Consider the following 18,533-nt stretch of genomic DNA (forward strand, 5'->3'; position numbering starts at 1 on the left):
ATCTTTTTTCAATAAGTGTTCTCAAAGCTATATCATTATGTCTAATATTCATCATGTGTTCCTTTTCACCTCCATTAGCAACATCCTTACTAAATGTGCTCTCAAGATAAGTACCCAGACATTTTACCCCTTACTGAATCACACATCAGGTTCTGATAGTTTTGCCACATGACATTTATTCTTATTGGCATTTTTGCTTTGGTTCCCATTATTAGTCTCCATTACTTTTTATCTTCCACAGATGTCACCATTGAAAGGAAAGGATAGTGTGTGAAGGGATGAAACTTGAGGCATTTACCTCTGGATATATGATATTTATTGGTTTATTTTGTCTTTATAGGGTACTGGTGACACCACCTCTCATGAAAATATTTATGAGGCAGAACTACTGATGGGACTTTGCAGGCATCTGATATTACAAGGTTATTCTTCAGATGATATTACCATTCTTACTCCCTACACAGGACAGTTCTTTTTACTATGCAAGGTTTGTTGATCTCTTATGCAACCTAATTATGATATGAGTGCCTGTCAGGTTCTCATAAAGAATATGTTTTGATTAAAGGTATTTTACTTTTATTAAATCAGGTGCAGTCATCTTTTTAATTTGAGGGTGAATTTCTATTATTAGCTCACCTTGTGAGTATTTTGTCATTACTATGCATACTTTATTATCAATAGTCGGTAAATTTTTCACACTTTAAAGATTTTGTCAGAAAACTTTTCACATTTTAAAAATTTTGTCAGTGAACTTTTCTCTCTAAAGGAACCACTGGGACAGTTGGATCAAAACTCTGCAGAAATGAGGAATTATGATGAAGGACTGTCCATAGATAGTTGTGGTTAGTCCTGTATCAGATTTCCTCGTATCATGTGATCCAGTATGTAATATGATTGCATTGGCAAAACATTTTCTTGCTAAGTTTGAAAAATCTTGTCAGACACCTCTGAGTAGATTTGAATAAGAGTGCATTACACATAACAGCTAGCAAGTTAATGTGAGCAATTTTTTTCCTTGCACTACCTGTCTAATGAAGGAAACAGCCAACAAGAATAAAAGAAAATACAGAAATGATTTATGAATGGTCTCCTTATAGAATTTCCTCATTTCATGATGATTTGACTTTAGCATGGTTGGCTCATGCTATTAGAACAGTACAAGCTCACTTGAACCATGGTCTTGAATAATGACCTTCATGTGACATTGTAGTAAAAATATAAGGCAAAGTTATTACAAGCCTTTTTTCTCCTATGATAAGTAATTTAACAGCCATGGCCCCTTTGCAGTCAAACTTCATATATTTTCCCATTCTTGTAATGACCTATTTTTACTTCACAGGGAGAGTTTTACACTTGTAGAGCTTTATCTTAAGGACATTCTGTATCACAAAACTTCTTAAATTTTTGTATGCTGTTCATTGTTCCCTGCATTAGGGAAGAAGCACCATGAATAGACAAAGGCATGGTTTCATTCACTAACATCCACTCCCTATGTGTCATATATAATACAGTGAAACCAGAGCCTTCCTTACCAACCAGGCCCAACAGACCTTCCTGTGGTGTGCCCTCACCACTTCATATGCTGTGGCTTATTTCACTTGTAGCACATTGCCCCTTGTATAAACTTTATATCCACATAACTCCAGTTCACTCTGTTCCTGTACCTCATACCCTCCTACATATTTAGGCCCCAAACACTTAGTATTTTTCACTCCATCCTGCCACCTACTCCTTTGTTAACCTCTTTTCCTTTTTCCTTCAATTTCTGATATGTGTAGCCCCGAGTCATCCTGTCCTTACTCAGTCTCATTCATCGTTCCAAATAACTTCAGCACACCCTCTTCACCTCTGTAACCATGCTCCTCTTACTACCACACATCTGCTTTACCCTGTCATATCCTGTTTGATCAGTCTTCCCTACACAACATTTGTTCTCAGACCTTTCTTTTCCAGCACATTCACCTTTTCCATACTCTTGAGACTAGGGCCCATGACTATCATCCGCAAACAGGCTTGCCACTAGCCACCTTATCTCGCTGCCACACTCCATCTCTGCACCCCTTTTCCCTAGTTTTGCTTACATCTGTCTTATCATTCCATCTATATATATTTATTTATATATTATACTTTGTTGCTGTCTCCTGCATTAGCGAGGTAGCGCAAGGAAACAGACGAAAGATTGGCCCAACCCACCCACATACACATGTATGTACATACGCGTCCATACACGCACATATACATACCTATACATTTCAGCATTTACATATATATACATACACAGACATATATATAAATACTCATGTACATAATTCATACTTGCTGCCTTATTCATTCCTGTTGCCACCCCGATTCCTGTCACCACCCCGCCACACATGAAATGACACCCACCTCCCCAGCATGCGCACGAGGTAGTGCTAGGAAAAGACAGCAAAGGCCATTTTCGTTCACACTTTATCTCTAGCTGTCATGTGTAATGCACCGAAATCACAGCTCCCTTTCCACATCCAGGCCACGCAAAACTTTCCATGGTTTACCCCAGACGCTTCACGTCAACCCCGGTATACCACATAGTTCCAATTCACTCTATTCCTTGCACACCTTTCACCCTCCTGCATGTTCAGGCCCCGATCACTGAAAATCTCTTTCACTCCATCCTTCCACCTCCAGTTTGGTCTCCCACTTCTCCTCGTTCCCTCCACCTCTGACACATATATCCTCTTTATCAATCTTTCCTCACTCATATTCTCCATGTGACCAAACCATTTCAATACACCCTCTTCTACTCTCTCAACCACACTGTTTTTATTACCACACATCTCTCTTACCTTTCATCACTTACTCGATCAAACCACGTCACACCACATATTATCCTCAAACATCTCATTTCCAACACATCTACCCCCCCTCTGCACAACCCTATCTAAAGCCCATGCCTCACAACCATATAACATTGTGGGAACCACTATTCCTTCAAACATTCCCATTTTTGCTTTCCGAGATAATGTTCTTGCCTTCCACACATTCTTCAACGGTCCCAAAACCTTCGCCCCCTCCCCCACCCAGTGACTCACTTCTGCTTCCATGGTTCCATCCGCTGCCAAATCCACTCCCAGATATCTAAAACACTTTACTTCCTCCAGTTTTTCTCCATTCAGACTTACCTCCCAATTGACTTGTCCCTCAACCCCACTGAATCTAATAACCTTGCTCTTATTCACATTTACTCTTAACTTTCTTCTTTCACACACTACCAAACTCAGCCACCAGCTTCTGCAGTTTCTCACCCAAATCAGCCACCAGCGCTGTATCATCAGCGAACAACAACTGACACACTTCCCATGCCCTCTCATCCATAACAGACTGTATACTTGCTGCTCTCTCCAAAACTCTTGCATTCACCTCCCAAACAACCCCATCCATAAACAAATTAAACAACCATGGAGACATCACACACCCTTGCTGCAAACCAACATTCACGGAGAGCCAATCACTTTCCTCTCTTCCTACTTGTACACATGCCATACATTCTCGATAAAAACTTTTCACTGCTTCTGCAACTTGCCTCCCACACCATATATTCGTAATTCCTTCCACAAGGAATCTCTATCAATTCTATCATATGCCTTCTCCAGATCCATAAATGCTGCATACAAATCCATTTGTTTTTCCTCAGGCACTTCACCATGAACCATACATACATTAAATAACCTCACCAACCAGTCAACAACACAGTCACCCCCTTTTATGATAAATTTCACTGCAATACCATCCAAATCCACTGCCTTACTGGCTTTCATCTTTCGCAAGGCTTTCACTACCTCTTCTCTGTTTACCAAACTATTCTCCCTGACTTGGAGATGTATTGAAGAAAGGGCAGGAGGTCAAGAGGAGGGTGCAAGGGATGAAAAAGAGGGCAAATGAGAGTTAGGGTGAGAGAGTAGCATTAAACTCTCGGAAGAATTAAAAGATGTTTTGGAAGGAGGTAAACAAAATGCATAAGACAGGAGAACAAATGGGAACATCTTTGAAGGGGGTAAGTAATAACAGGGAGTGATGAAGTGAGAAGGAGATGGCATGCGTATTTTGAATGTTTATTGAATGATGATAGAATGGCAGATGTAGGGTGTTTTGGTTGAGGTGGTGTGCAAAGTGAGAGGGTCATGAAGAACGGTTTGGTTAAGAGAGAAGAGGTAGTGAAAGCTTTGTTGAAGATGAAATCCGGCGAGGCAGTGGGTTTGGATAGTATTGCAGTAGAAGGAGCTAGGAAAGTTGGGGAGAGGAATTATCTGTGGGGGTAGGTTGGTACAGGGGGAATCCAAGTGTGAATGGGATCAGAGGAATGAGATAAAGGATGGATAGGACCTTGGCGGTAGGGATCCTTGGCTGGTAGTGGTAATCTCTTAGGCAGAGGGATTAGCAAAGAAAGGTCAAGTAGGGTCAGTTTGGGACAACTCTGGCTTCATAGGTAGCGGGTCAGCACAGGTACAGGTCAACTCTCATGTAACTTTTAGGAACGATTTTTGTAGGGTCTAGTGTGGGGGAGGGTCAAAGTAAGGCTGTGAACCCCTAACAGGCAGAGAACCATCACTCTCGTGCTGCTGCATATGCAGACATTACCAGTGATAATTCACACCCACATACTGACAGTAAAAAAAGGCAAATTCAGTCCTGAAATCAACTCGGAAGAAAATAAGTTTGATATACGCCTAGAGCATCATTACGAAACGTGGAATTTATGTCCTTTGCAGTTACTGAAAAACCGAACAGTATTGCAATATCAAAAACATGGATAAACTCTGAGAATAAACACTTAATAACCGGGTTAGCAATACCTGTATGTATACAAACTGTTTACGAAAGATCGCTTGTACAGGTTAGGTGGTGGAGTTTTGGTATACATTGATAACAGAGTAAGTGCTATTACAACAAGCAAAGTAGACACACACACTTACGACTCTTTTTATGTTGACATTGTCAACAAGTTCAGAAGTAAACTACTCCTTGGTGTTATAGACCTCCTAAGCAAAAGGAAGATGATGATAAGATATTATACAATGAAATCAATACTATAATAAACAGTAAAGAGGTTATAATAGTAGGAGACTTCAACAGTCCAAACATAAACTGGAACATGTTAACAGGTGACCAAGAGGGAATGAGACTAACAGAGGTGATTGAAGGTGCTTTTCTAGAACAGTTGATTAAAAAACCAACTTGAGGTAAAAACATTCTTGGTCTTGCCCTCATCAGACACAAAATTAATCAACTCTTGTGAAGTAGGGAAGAGTTTGTCAAACAGCAATCATGGTTTGATGAGATTAGAGATGAGATAAAATTCAGACTATGAAACAAATGACAACAACTCTTGATCCCAGATTACAGGTGAGCAAATTTTGAAAACATTAAACAAGAAATTCGCTGCACCAATTGAACAAAACTTCTCAACATTTACACAGTATAAGAAATGTGGGTGTTCTAAAAACACACTACTCAAGACTGAAAGTAAACATATTCCACGAATTACAAAGAGAACTTGCAATATTTCAAAACCATCTTGGATGAATTGACTAATTCGCTAAAAGAAGAAAACATAAGAAACTCAAAATTGTCAGGAATTAATCAACATCCAAAGAGAGTGTAAGGTCTTAATACAGAGTAAGTGCAATGAAGAAAAAAGAATATTCCCTCAAAGTTAAGAATAATCCTAAGGAATTCTTCTGATATATAAGACAAAGAAAGGCATAAAAGAAGCAATTGGACCATTACAAAATGAACATGATGCACTAACTACTGATGACATGGAAATGACCACCATACTAGGTTGTACTTTTAGCTTTGTATTCACAATTGAAAAAACATCTCGAATACAGCACCCAATGAAAATGTTTCAAGGATCTGATGAAGAAGAGTTGAAGATTAAAGAAATAAAGAGGTCTGAAGTACTTAGATACCTGGAACAATTAAATCCTAACAAATCTAACGGCCCAGATAACTTAGCTCTAAGATTTTTAAAGGAGGTCAGGAGACAGCTGACATACCCTGTAACAAAAATATTCTACAAATCTCTGTTGGATGGTCAGGTGCCAACTGACTGGAAATTAGACAAAAAATGTGCCTTTAACTACCACCCAGTTAGCCTTATGTCAGTGTTAGGTAAAATGATGGAAAAAATAATTAGATAAAATTGTCACGTTTCTAGAGCACAAAATTATATCGGACAACCAACACAGTTTCTGTTATATAAGATCCCTCCAGATGAATTTGCTGGAATTTTTTAATGTTATTTATCAGAATTGGGACAGAAAATTACCATCTGATATCGTTTAATTAGATATCCAAAAGGCTTTCAATAAAGTACTTCACAAGAAGGGGGTGACTGTATTGTTGACTGGTTGGTAAGGTTATTTAATGTATGTATGACTCATGGTGAGGTGCCTGAGGATTGGCGGAATGCGTGCATAGTGCCATTGTACAAAGGCAAAGGGGATAAGAGTGAGTGCTCAAATTACAGAGGTATAAGTTTGTTGAGTATTCCTGGTAAATTATATGGGAGGGTATTGATTGAGAGGGTGAAGGCATGTACAGAGCACCAGATTGGGGAAGAGCAGTGTGGTTTCAGAAGTGGTAGAGGATGTGTGGATCAGGTGTTTGCTTTGAAGAATGTATGTGAGAAATACTTAGAAAAGCAAATGGATATGTATGTAGCATTTATGGATCTGGAGAAGGCATATGACAGAGTTGATAGAGATGCTCTGTGGAAGGTATTAAGAATATATGGTGTGGGAGGCAAGTTGTTAGAAGCAGTGAAAAGTTTTTATCGAGGATGTAAGGCATGTGTACGTGTAGGAAGAGAGAAATGCATATATATGTGTGTATATGTGTGTGCATATGTTGATATGTATTGATTTACATTTATTTATTTTGCTTTGTCTCTGTCTCCCGCGTTTGCGAGGTAGCGCAAGGAAACAGACGAAAGAAATGGCCCAACCCACCCCCATACCCATGTATATACATACACGTCCACACACGCAAATATACATAACCATACATCTCAGTGTACACATATATATAGACACACACAGACACCTACATATATACACATGCACACAATTCACACTGTCTGCCTTTATTCATTCCCATTGCCACCTCGCCACACATGGAATAACATCCCCCTCATGTGTGCGAGGTAGCGCTAGGAAAAGACAACAAAGGCCCCATTCGTTCACACTCAGTCTCTCGCTGTCATGCAATAATGCCCGAAACCACAGCTCCCTTTCCACATCCAGGCCCCACAGAACTTTCCATGGTTTACCCCAGACGCTTCACATGCCCTGATTCAATCCATTGACAGCACGTCGACCCTGGTATACCACATCGATCCAATTCACTCTATTCCTTGCCCGCCTTTCACCCTCCTGCATGTTCAGGCCCCGATCACTCAAAATCTTTTTCACTCCATCTTTCCACCTCCAATTTGGTCTCCCACTTCTCTTCGTTCCCTCCACCTCCGACACATATATCCTCTTGGTCAATCTTTCCTCACTCATTCTCTCCATGTGCCCAAACCATTTCAAAACACCCTCTTCTGCTCTCTCAACCACGCTTTTTTTATTTCCAAACATCTCTCTTACCCTTACATTACTTACTTGATCAAACCACCTCACACCACATATTGTCCTCAAATATCTCATTTCCAGCACATCCACCCTCCTGCGCACAACTCTATCCATAGCCCACGCCTCGCAACCATACAACATTGTTGGAACCACTATTCCTTCAGACATCCCCATTTTTGCTTTCGGAGATAATATTCTTGACTTCCACACATTCTTCAAGGCTCCCAGGACTTTTGCCCCCCCCTCCCCACCCTATGATTCACTTCCGCTTCCATGGTTCCATCCGCTGCCAGATCCACTCCCAGATATCTAAAACTCTTTACTTCCTCCAGTTTTTCTCCATTCAAACTTACCTCCCAATTAACTTGACCTTCAACCCTACTGTACCTAATAACCTTGCTCTTATTTACATTTACTCTTAACTTTCTTCTTTCACACACTTTACCAAACTCAGTCACCAGCTTCTGCAGTTTCTCACATGAATCAGCCACCAGCGCTGTATCATCAGCAAACAACAACTGACTCACTTCCCAAGCTCTCTCATCCCCAACCGACTTCATACTTGCCCCTCTTTCCAAAACTCTTGCATTCACCTCCCTATATATTTATTTATATATTTTTTTTTTTTTGCTTTGTCGCTGTCTCCCGCGTTTGTGAGGTAGCGCAAGGAAACAGACGAAAGAAATGGCCCAACCCACCCACATACACATGTATATACATATGTCCACACACGCAAATATACATACCTACATAGCTTTCCATGGTTTACCCCAGACGCTTCACATGCCGATTCAATCCACTGACAGCACGTCAGCCCCGGTATACCACATCGATCCAATTCACTCTATTCCTTGCCCTCCTTTCACCCTCCTGCATGTTCAGGCCCCGATCACACAAAATCTTTTTCACTCCATCTTTCCACCTCCAATTTGGTCTCCCACTTCTCCTCGTTCCCTCCACCTCCGACACATATATCCTCTTGGTCAATCTTTCCTCACTCATTCTCTCCATGTGCCCAAACCATTTCAAAACACCCTCTTCTGCTCTCTCAACCACGCTCTTTTTATTTCCACACATCTCTCTTACCCTTACGTTACTTACTTGATCAAACCACCTCATACCACACATTGTCCTCAAACATCTCATTTCCAGCACATCCACCCTCCTGCGCACAACTCTATCCATAGCCCACGCCTCGCAACCATACAACATTGTTGGGACCACTATTCCTTCAAACATACCCATTTTTGCTTTCCGAGATAATGTTCTCGACTTCCACACATTTTTCAAGGCTCCCAAGATTTTTGCCCCCTCCCCCACCCTATGATCCACTTCCGCTTCCATGGTTCCATCCGCTGCCAGATCCACTCCCAGATATCTAAAACACTTTACTTCCTCCAGTTTTTCTCCATTCAAACTTACCTCCCAATTGACTTGACCCTCAACCCTACTGTACTTAATAACCTTGCTCTTATTCACAATTACTCTTAACTTTCTTCTTTCACACACTTTACCAAACTCAGTCACCAGCTTCTGCAGTTTCTCACAGGAATCAGCCACCAGTGCTGTATCATCAGCGAACAACAACTGACTCACTTCCCAAGCTCTCTCATCCACAACAGACTTCATACTTGCCCCTCTTTCCAAAACTCTTGCATTCACCTCCCTAACAACCCCATCCATAAACAAATTAAACAGCCATGGAGACATCACACACCCTTGCCGCAAACCTACATTTACTGAGAACCAATCACTTTCCTCTCTTCCTACACGTACACATGCCTTACATCCTCGATACAAACTTTTCACTGCTTCTAACAACTTGCCTCCCACACCATATATTCTTAATACCTTCCACAGAGCATCTCTATCAACTCTATCATATGGCTTCTCCAGATCCATAAATGCTACATACAAATCCATTTGCTTATCTAAGTATTTCTCACATACATTCTTCATAGCAAACACCTGATCCACACATCCTCTACCCTATATATATTTATGTATATTCCTATGAGTCCACAGGGAAATGAAACACGATAGGCTCCCAAGTGCACTTTCGTGTGATAATCACATCAACAGGAGAGATACAAGAAAGAATTCTTTATATTACAGTCGGTTGATGTACAACTTCGCTTCATGAAAGAAATATTACAGTCGGTTGATGTACAACTTCGCTTCATGATATATCAACTGACTGTTATATTTTTCTTGTATCTCCCCTGATGTGATTATTACACGAAAGTGCACTTACGAACTTATCGTTTTTTCATCTCCCTATGGACTCGTGGGAATATACTTGATCATGCATTAACTTGCGATCCTTTCCACCATGTATGTATATGTGCATTGTTCCAGTTCACTCTATTCCTTGCACACCTCTCACCCTCCTGTATGTGTAGGTCACGATTGCTCAAAATCTTTTTTACTCCATCCTTCCATCTCCAGTTTGGTATCTCACTTCTCCTTGTTCCCTCCACCTCTGACACATATATCCTTTTTGTCAATCTTTCCTCACTCATTCTCTCCATGTGTCCAAACCATTTCAACACACCCTCTTCTGCTTTCGCAACCACCCTCTTTTATTTCCACACATATCTCTTACCCTTTCATTACTTATTCGATCAAACCACCTCACACCACATATTGTCCTCAAACATTTCATTTCCAACTCATCCACCCTCCTCTATACAACCCTATCTATAGTCCATGTCTTGCAACCATATAACATTGTTGGAACTATTATTGGTTCAAACATACCCATTTTTGCTCTCCGAAATAACATTCTCTCCTTCAACACATTCTTCATTGCTCCCAGACCCTTCGCCCCCTTCCCCACCCTGTGACTCACTTCTGCTTCCATGGTTCCATTTGCTGCTAATTCCACTCCCAGATATCTAAAACACTTCACTTCCTCCAATTTTTCTCCATTCAAACTTACATCCCAGTTAATGTGTCCCTCAACCCTACTGAACCTGATAACCTTGCTTTCATTCATATTTACTCTTGGCTTTCTCCTTTCACACACTTTTTCAAACTCAGTCACCAACTTCTGCTATTTCTCACACGAATCAGCCACCAGAGCTGTACCATTGGTGAACAACAACTGACTCACTTCCCAGTTCCTCTCATCTCCCCACTAGACTGCATACTCACCCCTCTCTCCAGAACTATTTCATTTACCTCCCTAAATTTATTTTGTATTTAGGTATTTTGATATTTCAGCCTATAATTTTTTTATTTCAACTTTTAACAGAAAGTGAGGAGCAAACAGGTTTGTATAGTACAAAATGTCTGGGATGTTGGGGATTAATTAGTACTGATGTTTTTTTCACTGCAAACTAATCATAGAGAATGTGAAAAAAATATTTTCATACATTCATGTTAAATTTTTTCTGTTAAGAATTGTATTGCATAAAAGGTAAAATTTTATAAGTGAACTCCTGTGAATTATAAATTTTGTAACTGGATATGAAATTTTATTAAGGCCTGTTGACTTTTTGTAACTTTGCATTTGATATTTATGTCATGATGGTGGAGTTGCAGATATAGGGTGTTTTGGTCGAGGTGGTGTGCAAAGTGAGAGGGTTGGGGAGGGTGGTTTGGTAAGCGGAGGGGAGGTGGTGGGGGCTTTGCGGAGGATGAAAGCCGGCAAGGCAGCAGGTTTGGATGGTATTGCAGTGGAATTTATTAAAAAGGGGGGTGACTGTGTTGTTGACTGGTTGGTGGGGTTGTTTGGTGTATGTATGGCTCATGGTGAGGTGCCTGAGGATTGGCGGAGTGCGTGCATGGTGCCGTTGTGCGGGGGCAGGGGGGATGGGGGTGGGTGCTCGGATTACAGAGGTGTGGGTTTGTTGAGTGTTCCTGGTGAGTTATATGGGAGGGTGTTGGTTGGGGGGTGGGGGCATGTGCAGAGCGTCAGATTGGGGAAGAGCAGTGTGGTTTCAGAAGTGGTGGGGGATGTGTGGATCGGGTGTTTGCTTTGGGGAATGTATGTGAGAAGTGTTTGGGGGGGCAAAGGGATTTGTGTGTGGCGTTTGTGGATCTGGAGAAGGCATGTGGTGGAGTTGATGGGGATGCTCTGTGGAAGGTGTTGGGAGTATATGGTGTGGGAGGTGGGTTGTTGGAGGCGGTGAGGAGTTTTTATCGGGGATGTGAGGCATGTGTACGTGTAGGAGGGGAGGAGGGTGATTGGTTCTCGGTGAATGTGGGTTTGCGGCGGGGGTGTGTGATGTCTCCGTGGTTGTTTGGTTTGTTTATGGATGGGGTTGTTGGGGAGGTGAATGCAAGAGTTTTGGAGGGAGGGGCAAGTGTGGGGTCTGTTGGGGATGAGAGAGCTTGGGAAGTGAGTCAGTTGTTGTTCGCTGATGATGCAGCGCTGGTGGCTGATTCATGTGAGAAACTGCAGAAGCTGGTGACTGAGTTTGGTGGGGTGGTTGGGGGGGTTGGGTTGGGGGTGGGTGGGGGCGGGGTTGTTGGGTGCAGTGGGGTTGGGGGTCAAGTCAGTTGGGAGGTGAGTTTGAGTGGAGAAAAACTGGAGGAAGTGAAGTGTTTTAGATATCTAGGAGTGAATCTGGCAGCGGATGGAACCATGGAAGCGGAAGTGGATCATAGGGTGGGGGAGGGGGCGAAAATTCTGGGAGCCTTGAAGAATGTGTGGAAGTCAAGAAAAGTATCTCGGAAAGCAAAAATGGGTATGTTTGAAGGAATAGTGGTTCCAACAATGTTGTATGGTTGCGAGGCGTGGGCTATGGATAGAGTTGTGCGCAGGAGGATGGATGTGCTGGAAATGAGATGTTTGAGGACAATGTGTGGTGTGAGGTGGTTTGATCGAGTAAGTAACGTAAGGGTAAGAGAGATGTGTGGAAATAAAAAGAGCATGGTTGAGAGAGCAGAAGAGGGTGTTTTGAAATGGTTTGGGCACATGGAGAGAATGAGTGAGGAAAGATTGACCAAGAGGATATATGTGTCGGAGGTGGAGGGAACGAGGAGAAGAGGGAGACCAAATTGGAGGTGGAAAGATGGAGTGAAAAAGATTTTGTGTGATCGGGGCCTGAACATGCAGGAGGGTGAAAGGAGGGCAAGGAATAGAGTGAATTGGAGCGATGTGGTATACCGGGGTTGACGTGCTGTCAGTGGATTGAATCAAGGCATGTGAAGCGTCTGGGGTAAACCATGGAAAGCTGTGTAGGTATGTATATTTGCGTGTGTGGACGTATGTATATACATGTGTATGGGGGGGGGGCCATTTCTTTCATCTGTTTCCTTGCGCTACCTCGCAAACGCGGGAGACAGCGACAAAAAAAAAAAAAAAAATATATCATTGATCTGAAAGGTGTTAAGGCCTATTTTTTTTTCCAAATAGCCCAAAAATGAAGTGTGGCATTTTGTAAATATGCCGTCTTAACCCAGGCTTAAATGAATCTCTGTACTTTGTTAAGATATGGAGGAATGCCTTCATGATAAAAAAAAAATTGTATTTTTTACTTCTTAGAGATATGTTGAATTAATACATTAAGGCCTTATCAACAAATAAGTATATATATTATATGAATTGAAAAGCATAGCATGATATTTTTAATACTCTTATTGCTACAGTGAAACTGCCATTGTTAACCAGAACCTTGCGATCATATTACTGCTTTGGCTACATAATGCAACGTATTTCATTTAATCCTAACCACTCGTACATTTCATTAATGCTTTTAACAGTTGCTGATCATTTCCCTTATTTTATCCTAACTCATGCATTTGGCATGTTTCACATGTGACAGCCAGTCTAACTTGCACTTTCTTACATATTTTTTCTTGAGTTTTTAGATTCTTTCAGAACTTTGTTTACATGTTTTGTAGACCTTTTATTCAGTGTTTTGTTCTTATATAGAGAAGAATTATAATTTTCTGTACTGCTTTGATCATAGGAAAAGGCAGGTATGAAAACTTGTTAGTCTTATGTAAAGAATTGTTCAGTCTTGTATAAGATTTTGTACTTGGATTTGTTTTCAAAAGTATGTATTGGAATGGGGAACTTGAATGTTTTTTATACTAATAATCGCCATCTGATCCAACAGATTCGGCAGATGCATCGGGCATGTAATGGTGTGGAGATCCATGTAGTGGACAACTTCCAGGGAGAGGAGAACAATATCATTCTGTTGTCTTTAGTGCGAAGTAATGTGGAAGGGAAAGTGGGCTTCCTCAGCACCAGCAATAGAATATGTGTTGCCCTCTCTCGTGCTAAGCATGGGCTGTATATCACTGGAAATATGGAACTCTTGACTGCCTCTAGTGAGCTTTGGGAGAAGATTAAACAAGATCTTACAAACATGGATTCAATAGGTAATTCTTTGACCCTTAAGTGTCAGAATCATCCAGATCAGTTAGTATCAGTTTCATCAGGAAAAGACTTCTTGAACAAAAGTCCTGAGGGAGGATGCCTTAAAAATTGTGGCAAGCTTCTTCCGAACTGTAACCATACATGCCCTAAAGTTTGCCACACAAGTGACAAGGATCACAAAAATTATAGATGTCAAGTGCCTTGTCCTAAGAATTTGTGTGACTTAGGTCACCCATGTCCAAAGATGTGCTGGGAAAAATGTGCACCTTGTGAGACTCTTGTTGAAAAGCTTTTGCCTTGTGGTCATAGTCATCAAATATTTTGTCATATTTCTCCAGAACATTATGATTGCCCAACTCAAGTTGTGAAGGAAATCACAGTCTGTCAGCATAAGGTCTCCATGTCCTGTCATCAGGATCCAAATTCTTTTCAGTGTCCCATGGACTGTGATTCTAGGCTGGATTGTGGCCACATGTGTAGGAAGAAGTGCCACTGTACCGATGATCCAGACCACTTGGATTATGATTGTTTGCAGAGGTGTACAAGAATAAATGTAGGTTGTTCACAAAACCATCCCTGTCAAAAGATGTGTCATGAATACTGTGGTGAATGTACAGTGAAAGTCACGAAGAATCTCCCCTGTGGTCATGAGGTGAAGGATGTTTACTGCTCATCTTCTCTTGAAAGCATTAAGTGCCATGAAAAATGCAAGAAAACTCTTCCCTGTGGCCATTCATGTAAAAAAATTTGTCATCAATCATGTGAGCCCTGTCCTGTAAAAGTGGCTAAAGTTGTACCAGAATGTAATCACACAGCATGGGTAAGTCTATTATTTTTATATTTTCGTTATTAGAATAAGCTATGTTTTCCTTTCTGTTTCTCTGTCTGTATCTCTGATGCCTGTTATCTTTGAGAACTCCCTGGCAAAAGTGTCTCTGTAACTGTTGAACTCCATTGTTGCTTCTTATCCTTTAGTATCTCATTTTTATCAGGCAAGCGGCATAGGGCAACTTTATTACAGTATTTTCAAAGTTCCTACCTAATGTTCCTACTAACTGCTTCTCCCAGCAACTTTATTACAGTATTTTCAAAGTTCCTACCAACTGCTTCTCCCCCATGTTTCTGCCAAATGCTCCAACCTCTGCCTAACCTTCTCTGCTAATGCTCCTAGATACATCTACCTGATTTCTACCTAAATCCTGTCTTAATGTTTCTATCTACTACTTCTATCTGTTGCTCCTACCATTCTGCCAAATGGCAGGGTTAGTGCATAACTATATGTCAGGGCTATTCAATTACTTTGTGAGTTGCCAGATTATGAAACTCAAATTGATGGAAGGGTCATACATTTATATGACCTCCATTTTTTTCTCAAAACACTTAAACATAGAAAGAAAGGAAAAATTCATATATCATTTGCTTTTACATTTCTCGCTAAGCACATAAACAGAAAGATAAAAAGATTTATATACCATTAACTAATAAGATAATTCAACACAACACTACTCTCCCAGCACTATTCCACTCAAGAATGTGAAGTTGAATGGGAAAATAGTGCTATACATTTATTAGTTGTGGAGAAAAATGTAGTGACTAACCTCTATGTGGCCGACCATTAGCACTGATTAAACCCTGTCCAGCCCCAACCCGAGTGAAAAGCCATGACCATGTGCACCGGCAGAAGTGGACATGTACTGTTCATGTATCTATGAGCACAGTAGCGCAGGAAACAGTACATTTCATTTGATTAATTATTACAGTTGATTACATGTTTCATTCAGCTAATTTCATAAGTACTCAAAGATATGAATGAATTTCATTAATTTATTTTAATTCTTATGAGTCTGTCAAAGGGCCACCTAGAAACCACTCAAGGGCCAGATTTGGCCTGCAGGCTGCTAGTGTAATAGCCCAACTCTTTGTTATCTCTAAATACTTGCTTGGGACGTGATTTACAATAAAAGTCATTACTTTTATATTAATGGTAACATATGGGATCTGTGGACCTCATACTTATGGAAAAGCTTAACAAGATAGCTCCTGATGGGCTAGATAGAAATAAAGAACCAAAGCTTGCTTTAAAACAAAGTGACCACTTAACCAACAAATAGATGAGTATGTCAGCTGTAGCAGGTCTTGCTTCAGGTTTGAACTTACACATCGCACCATAGCTTACCATAGCTTCATTTTTTTTTTTTGTTCATTTATTAAGTTGTCCAAAGTTGTGTTTGGATGACCTTGAAAATTTATTTTGCGTTATCTTTGCAAACAATACTGCAGTAGGTTATGTATCTGATGTGATTAAAAGAAATGTAGCTGATAGTGATTGGGTTGGTCCTAAGATCCTGTCACTTTTCCTCGCGTGTACATGTCACTTTATAGCCGAGCCAACAGGATAGGTGCAAGGTGCAAGGGCTGAAAAAGAGGGTGAACAAGTACCAGCAAACTTTAGAGAAAGGAATGAAATATGTTAAATGTTTCGGAAGGAGTTTAATAGAGTGAGGAAAACAAGAAAATACTTGAGAGCATCAGTGAAGGGGACAAGTGGTAATAGGCAGAGGTGAGGTGAAGAGATGGAGCCAGAATATTAATGGTAAGGTAGCAGGTGTAGAGTGTTGTAGATGTGGAGGTATGCTGAAATAGTCATGGCATTTGTTATAGGGAAAAGATGGCAAAGGCTTTGCATAAGAAGAAATGTGGCAGAGTGGCTGGAATGGATGGGATTGTAGTTGAATTTCTGTAGAAGGGTTTCTCTGTTAATTGTTTTTTGTAAAATTTTCACTGTAGATATGGCTTATGCTGGGGTGCCAGAGTATTGGTGGAATGCCTGTATAGTGCCATTGTATAAAGGCAAGAGGGACCGAGGAAGATATTGGAATTTCAAATGTGTAAGTTTTTTAAGTGACCCTGGTAACTTGCGCACGAGAGTGGTGATTGAGAGGGATGTCAGCTTGCATATCAACCTGGAAAGGAGCAGTATGGTTTCAAGAGTGGTAGATGATCTTTGGATCAGGTGTTGGCCTTAAAGAATTTGTCTGAGAAATACTCAGAGAAACAGAGGGATTTTTTAGTGGCATTTATGTAATGTGCAAAATGTATGATAGGGTTGATAGAGATGCTTTCTGGAAAATGTCATGAATATATTGTGTGGGATGAAAACTACTAAAGCAGTCAGGAATTTTCAACAAGAGAGAAAGGTATGTGTGCGAGTGGAACGACAAGAGGATGTGTGGTTCAAGGGGAAGGGATGTCTGTAATAGGTGTTTTGATGCCATCTTAGTTTTTAATGTCGTTATGGAGGGGTTGGTGAGGGAAGTGAATATAAGGTTTTTGGAGAGAGAAGTACGTTTACAGACAGTTGATGGTGAGGGGTGTGTGAGAGGTGAGTTGGTTGCTCTTTGCTGATCATATGTTGCTGGTAACAGATTCAGATGAAAAAATGCAAAGGCTGGTTTTTGAAGTTAGAAGAGTGTTTGAGAGGAGAATGTTGAGAGTAAGTGTGACTAACAGCAAGTTTATAAGGTTTAGCAAACCACAACTTCTTCCCTGATGCAGATGACCTCCCAATCACTACACCCTGACACCACTGTAGCAGTGCATCTCTACATTACACATTTGGAACAGTGGCTCACTCAAAATAGAATGTCTGCATCTCCATAGAAATCTTCAGTCGTTCTTTTAACCCACAACAGTTCACACCATTCACTTTGAATGCAATGTTGTAATTATTGTTGTAATGTTCTGAGGTCTGGTTTACCTCAGATTCTAAGCTAGTAATTAAATATTATAACAAATTAGTAACATACCTTCTAAGGGCAAGGAAAAATACCTGTCCTAATTTATGTTTGGTTGGGCCTGGAATACCATCAGTTCAATTCCTCATGTGTAAAAAGGGGAACCTTATTCTTAAAAGAAAAGTTATGGTCACATGAAATGGATGAACCATTCATTTATGTATATGACCTGTGTAGAAGGCATAACACGGAAGGGTATAAATTTAGTCAGAAGGCAATGGATATTAATATCTCTTCTGACCTTCTACAGTTGATGAAGGACTCAGTAAGAAAAAAAGCATCTTTCAGTCACTGAAATGCTATGTACAAGTCAGTACTAAACCCCAAATTCTCAGTGCATAATGTTTACTAAAGTAAAGATTATATACCAGACCATCCATGCTCATACAGCATTTAAAAGATTGCGTTTGATATCTCATAATCTGGTAGTTGGAGTTTGTGATCTAAGGAAAGTTCAGAATGAGAATCACATTCTGCTTTAGTGTCCCATATCTAATGATTGTTAGAGAAATTTTGCATAGTTAAATTTTTCAGTTAAGTGAGGGAGCTCACTGTGATACGTTATGTAAATATATTTATAAGGTCTTGCATGTGGAGAGACTCACTGGGTATATAGATAATTGATAGCCCTCTTCTTTTTAATGTATTCATTAGTTAATGTGGACAAAAGTCTATAGTTTTTACTATGAAATCCCTGTTTTAAAGCTTGTACTTTTTTGTCTGTAAATTACTCACTAACTATCTAATGCTTTTAGGTAAGAAGTATAACCCTCCCCTACCCATTAT

General features: G+C 40.5%; 1 protein-coding gene across 5 annotated transcripts in view; it reads left to right on the plus strand.

The window, feature by feature from the left end:
• Positions 1 to 18,533, plus strand: part of LOC139750241 (NFX1-type zinc finger-containing protein 1) — a 612,387-nt gene that overhangs the window by 522,164 nt on the left and 71,690 nt on the right. For all 5 annotated transcript variants that reach the window (XM_071664746.1, XM_071664749.1, XM_071664750.1 and 2 more), the window contains 2 exons: positions 341 to 487; positions 13,688 to 14,773. In XM_071664746.1, coding sequence (XP_071520847.1) covers positions 341 to 487; positions 13,688 to 14,773 — 1,233 coding nt within the window. The remainder of the gene's footprint in view (positions 1 to 340; positions 488 to 13,687; positions 14,774 to 18,533) is intronic.

The sequence above is a fragment of the Panulirus ornatus genome, chromosome 9 (assembly GCF_036320965.1).
Source record: "Panulirus ornatus isolate Po-2019 chromosome 9, ASM3632096v1, whole genome shotgun sequence".
NCBI lineage: Eukaryota > Metazoa > Arthropoda > Malacostraca > Decapoda > Palinuridae > Panulirus > Panulirus ornatus.